General features: G+C 37.5%; 1 protein-coding gene across 3 annotated transcripts in view; it reads left to right on the top strand.

The window, feature by feature from the left end:
* Window positions 1-4,716, top strand: part of LOC117113266 — a 26,698-nt gene that overhangs the window by 8,873 nt on the left and 13,109 nt on the right. For all 3 annotated transcript variants that reach the window (XM_033256564.1, XM_033256565.1, XM_033256566.1), the window contains exons 2-3: window positions 722-961; window positions 3,605-3,655. In XM_033256564.1, coding sequence (XP_033112455.1) covers window positions 725-961; window positions 3,605-3,655 — 288 coding nt within the window. In that variant the 5' untranslated portion in view covers window positions 722-724. The remainder of the gene's footprint in view (window positions 1-721; window positions 962-3,604; window positions 3,656-4,716) is intronic.

Consider the following 4,716-nt stretch of genomic DNA (forward strand, 5'->3'; position numbering starts at 1 on the left):
GCATGAATTTCTTCGGCCGTACATTAACAAAATAGTTCGTATTTTAAACTGAAAATACGACAATACTGCTGGATTTTACGTGGAGAACTTTTTGTTTTACCGAAAATTCATATATATATTACATGTTTCAAGTCAAATATTTTAGTCCCCCTTCTGCTGGAGAGGAATGAAACGATACAGGCTACAGCTGATGGCCTATAATGGGGTCCAGCTTAAATCACCATATACTGCAGAGCCCCGATATTCAACCACCGGGAACGGGGGCCAAATCCGGTGCACCAAAGATTTTGATTCTGGCCAGCGAAACATTGCTAAAAATAAATAATTTTCCAGTCAATTTTTAGAAAAGTTTTTCTGTTTAGAGCAACACCACCTAGACACCTCTATTCCAGCAATATTTGCAAGAGCGTGGCTTTTTCTGAGTGTCTCACTATGTAGTGGCGTAGGGTACTATGGGGAGGGGTAGACTAAATGGGGGACAATGGATTAAGTGGGACACTATCCCATTTGCTTTTTTGTTGATCGTTACTTAGTGCCAGAGTCTAGAGGGTAGAAAAGTTGGAGAGCCTAGGGTGACAGCACAGTGGCAGTGCCAGTGGGGTTTGTATGGGGGTGGTGGCAATTGCACTCCCACCTCCCCAAAAAAAAAAAAAAACTGTGGATCTGCCACTGTTCATGTTGTTTTTAATTATATTTGTTGTTTTCGATATTTTTTTTTCAGAAAATGTATAATCCACTAGTTCCAGATATACCTGCAGGTCAGAGTTCAAACATTGCTGAAGATGAGATGGAGAAAGAGCCATCTTGTTGCTCACCAACCCGTTCCAAGTTAAAGACCTCTCCTATCAAAGTGTTCAGTTTGATCCATATTTTGTGTGGTGCATTGGCCATTGGATTGGGCATCGTAGCATGCGTCTTTGGTTGCATGTACCCAGGAGCCGGCATTGTGGCTGGTGTAGCAGTAAGTCACAGTTACATATATGAGGACACTCATGTAATCAGACATGCTAAATTTTGTGCTAGGATTAAAAGAAAATGAAAAAAAAACTACCCAACATCTTTTCTGGTGGTACAACACACTAAAGTTAGTTCTTTTACAGTATATAATATTTTATAAATTATTCCTAACAATTTATTGATAATCTTATTGCATTACTAAAATTCACACATAACCCATTAATAAGTCATTTCGTATGCCCAAACCAAGGTCAGTCGACATAAACATACATACAGGTCCGTATCCAGGTGGGTGGGGGAGGGGGGGTTGGGTGCGTACTGTACGCAACCCCCCCCCCCCCAAAATCGAAAAGAGTCCACCAAATATAACCATAAAAATTAATTAACCATAATAAGAATAATTAGAGCGTGCAGTAGTCCTGTGAAGGGGTCGGGTGGGCGTGTAAAAATTACATGGGGTTCCAGATTTAGCTATTTAATGGGTTATAATGGTAAATCTCATGATTCTTATGATGTGTATTTCAATAATATAATTATTAATTTTAATGTGTGTGTTTGATAGAATCACATAATTGTCTTGTGTGGCCAGGCCTATGTCTATATGGATCAATTTCTCATTTGCTGGCATTTCAGTACAAGAATACAAAATCTAGATTAAATACAAGTTGTCATAAAATGCGTTTTCAATTGGCTTAAATTAATACAGATAATTACTCGGCCGGTATTTTAGCAACTGTAACCGCACCTAATTATTCAACGTCTGTCTCTTATACACATCTAGATGTGTATAAGAGACAGCAGTTACATATATGAGGACACTCATGTAATCAGACATGCTAAATTTTGTGCTAGGATTAAAAGAAAATGAAAAAAAAACTACCCAACATCTTTTCTGGTGGTACAACACACTAAAGTTAGTTCTTTTACAGTATATAATATTTTATAAATTATTCCTAACAATTTATTGATAATCTTATTGCATTACTAAAATTCACACATAACCCATTAATAAGTCATTTCGTATGCCCATACCAAGGTCAGTCGACATAAACATACATACAGGTCCGTATCCAGGTGGGTGGGGGGAGGGGGGGTTGGGTGCGTACTGTACGCAACCCCCCCCCCCAAATCGAAAAGAGTCCACCAATTATAACCATAAAACTTAATTAACAACAATAAGAATAATTAGAGCGTGCAGTAGTCCTGTGAAGGGGTCGGGTGGGCGTGTAAAAATTACATGGGGTTCCAGATTTAGCTATTTAATGGGTTATAATGGTAAATCTCATGATTCTTATGATGTGTATTTCAATAATATAATTATTAATTTTAATGTGTGTGTAGTCCTGTGAAGGGGTCGAGTGGGCGTGTAAAAATTACATGGGGTTCCAGATTTAGCTATTTAATGGGTTATAATGGTAAATCTCATGATTCTTATGATGTGTATTTCAATAATATAATTATTAATTTTAATGTGTGTGTTTGATAGAATCACATAATTGTCTTGTGTGGCCAGGCCTATGTCTATATGGATCAATTTCTCATTTGCTGGCATTTCAGTACAAGAATACAAAATCTAGATTAAATACAAGTTGTCATAAAATGCGTTTTCAATTGGCTTAAATTAATACAGATAATTACTCGGCCGGTATTTTAGCAACTGTAACCGCACCTAATTATTCAACGTAAGGTCTGGTCGAGCTACAGTATGTCACTATTCTTTATACAAGTATATTCTAGTCATTAGTATTGACCTTCATTTAAAAATGATTTTAGAGGCAATGCTCTTGCCAGTTTTCTTTCACTAAACAAAATATTAAAAGATAACGTAAATACTGTACTGATGTATTTTCGTAGGTATTTTTTTTTAAATAAAATTTATTTCGTAAACCGGGAGACCATGTTAAAAAAATTCTGGTCAGGTCACCAAAACGGGAGTCTCCCGGCCAAATTGGGAGTGTTGGCATGTAGGCCTTTCTGCTTGTTTCCTCATTTTCCTCAATTGGTAATATTTTGATATTATGTGTTAACTGAAGTTGCATTTTTTTGGACTTTGTTATTTATAGACCTATACCTTAACACAATAAAATGCCTTCAAATTAATCTACAGTATACCAGAATGTCAAAAATGCAAATTTTTCCAGGGCCTTTCAGATTCAGTCTCTTTAATAATTGTGGTACGAAATATGTAGGATATTATCAGCTCCAATGATTATGAACAATTAAATGTTAGCTGTAGGCCTACAGATGAAAAGGACATAAAATGTCACAACTTTAGGTACCTAACAACACCGAAATGAAGAAAAAAAAATTAAATAGACTAGAAATCCATTTATAAGGTACTCAAAATGCTAACTTGTTGAAGCTTCCGGGACTTCGCCCCCAAACCCGCGAGGCCTAGGCTCCCCCAGCATTAGGTCCGCTTCACTCGCAAAACGCAGCTCCCTATCGAAAATCCTGCCTACGGGCCTGACATACACCACATATACACAACATAGGTTTATCTTGGATATGAGTATGTGTAGTTCAGACAAGGAAATGGCAAGTTTAGTTTTGTGACCGATTTCCATTTGGTCCGTAATTAGAAAAAAAAAAGTAAAGATAAAGGAGACCTGTGTTAACATTTACTGTAAAACTTTTCTTCATACAGTTTTTTGCAACCGGTGTTGTTGGAATGTACGTGATGAAACATGGAGTCTTGGTACGTATTGCCGTACAGTTTTTACTGTAAAATCATTTCCATGACGCATTGTACCGGATGTTTTTTGAGGACACGAGATGGTAGCAGGGTCTTGTTTACCAGGGACGTAGCCAGGATTTTGAAAGTGGGGGAGCCGTTATGCAAATTACATAGGACCCCGGTGGGGTCAAGGAGGCGAATCACCCTGTGAAGTAGCGTTATTAGGACTGTTTGAGAGGATAAAGTGGAAATTGCAATAGACGCATTATAAATAAGCGCAAAAATAATTATATAATAAATCAACAGTGGCAGATCCAGGAATTCGAAAGAGAGGTGAACCAGGAGGGACTTTCACAAACCGAGGAACCACCCACCTCAGCCCCACCATGGTTGGGGCTGAGGTAAAAAAATTTATTACTAGGGATCTCTAGATGGCCGGAAATTACACTCTCGCACTTCAATTTGAATATATTTTTCTTCTTTTTTTTTCCTTAAAAAAATTAAGTTGGGGGGGGGGGCCTTAAATCAACCTCTGCTCAAAACTTTCTGTATCCACTGCCAGAATAGTCATAAACACGAAAAATGGACATGAAAGACCAGATCACATCCTAAAAACAAACAGCAGTCACTAAGACATACATCAGGAGCCGATTCGATGGAGTTCAATATCATACCCAGGGAAGGGCACAGACCTGTTTTGAAAGGTGGAGGGGGAGGGCATTTTGTGAGTGTCAACACCCACCTCAGCCCCACAATGGTTTGAGCTGATGTGAGAAAATTTGAGGAAATAGTAGCTCTAGATGGCCAGAAATGACACTTTTAGTAAAATCCATCATCATCACATCACCATTAGTCAAAATGAATTGTGCCAAAAAAATTCTCATGATCTTTTATCAGAGATTTTTGACAACCATAGAGATCTTATTAATGTGTGTGTGTATACCATAGAAAACAAAGCTTAAAGCCCCATTCCCGGCAAAATTTCACTAAAAATGACTTTTTTTAGAAAATATGCATTTGCATTACTCCAATTATTATAAATCATGGAAAAATATTGGCATGAATTTTAGTTTTACGCAAAA

Source organism: Anneissia japonica, unplaced genomic scaffold (assembly GCF_011630105.1).
Source record: "Anneissia japonica isolate Jap-2015-1 unplaced genomic scaffold, ASM1163010v1 scaffold287593_len981703_cov172, whole genome shotgun sequence".
Lineage (NCBI taxonomy): Eukaryota > Metazoa > Echinodermata > Crinoidea > Comatulida > Comatulidae > Anneissia > Anneissia japonica.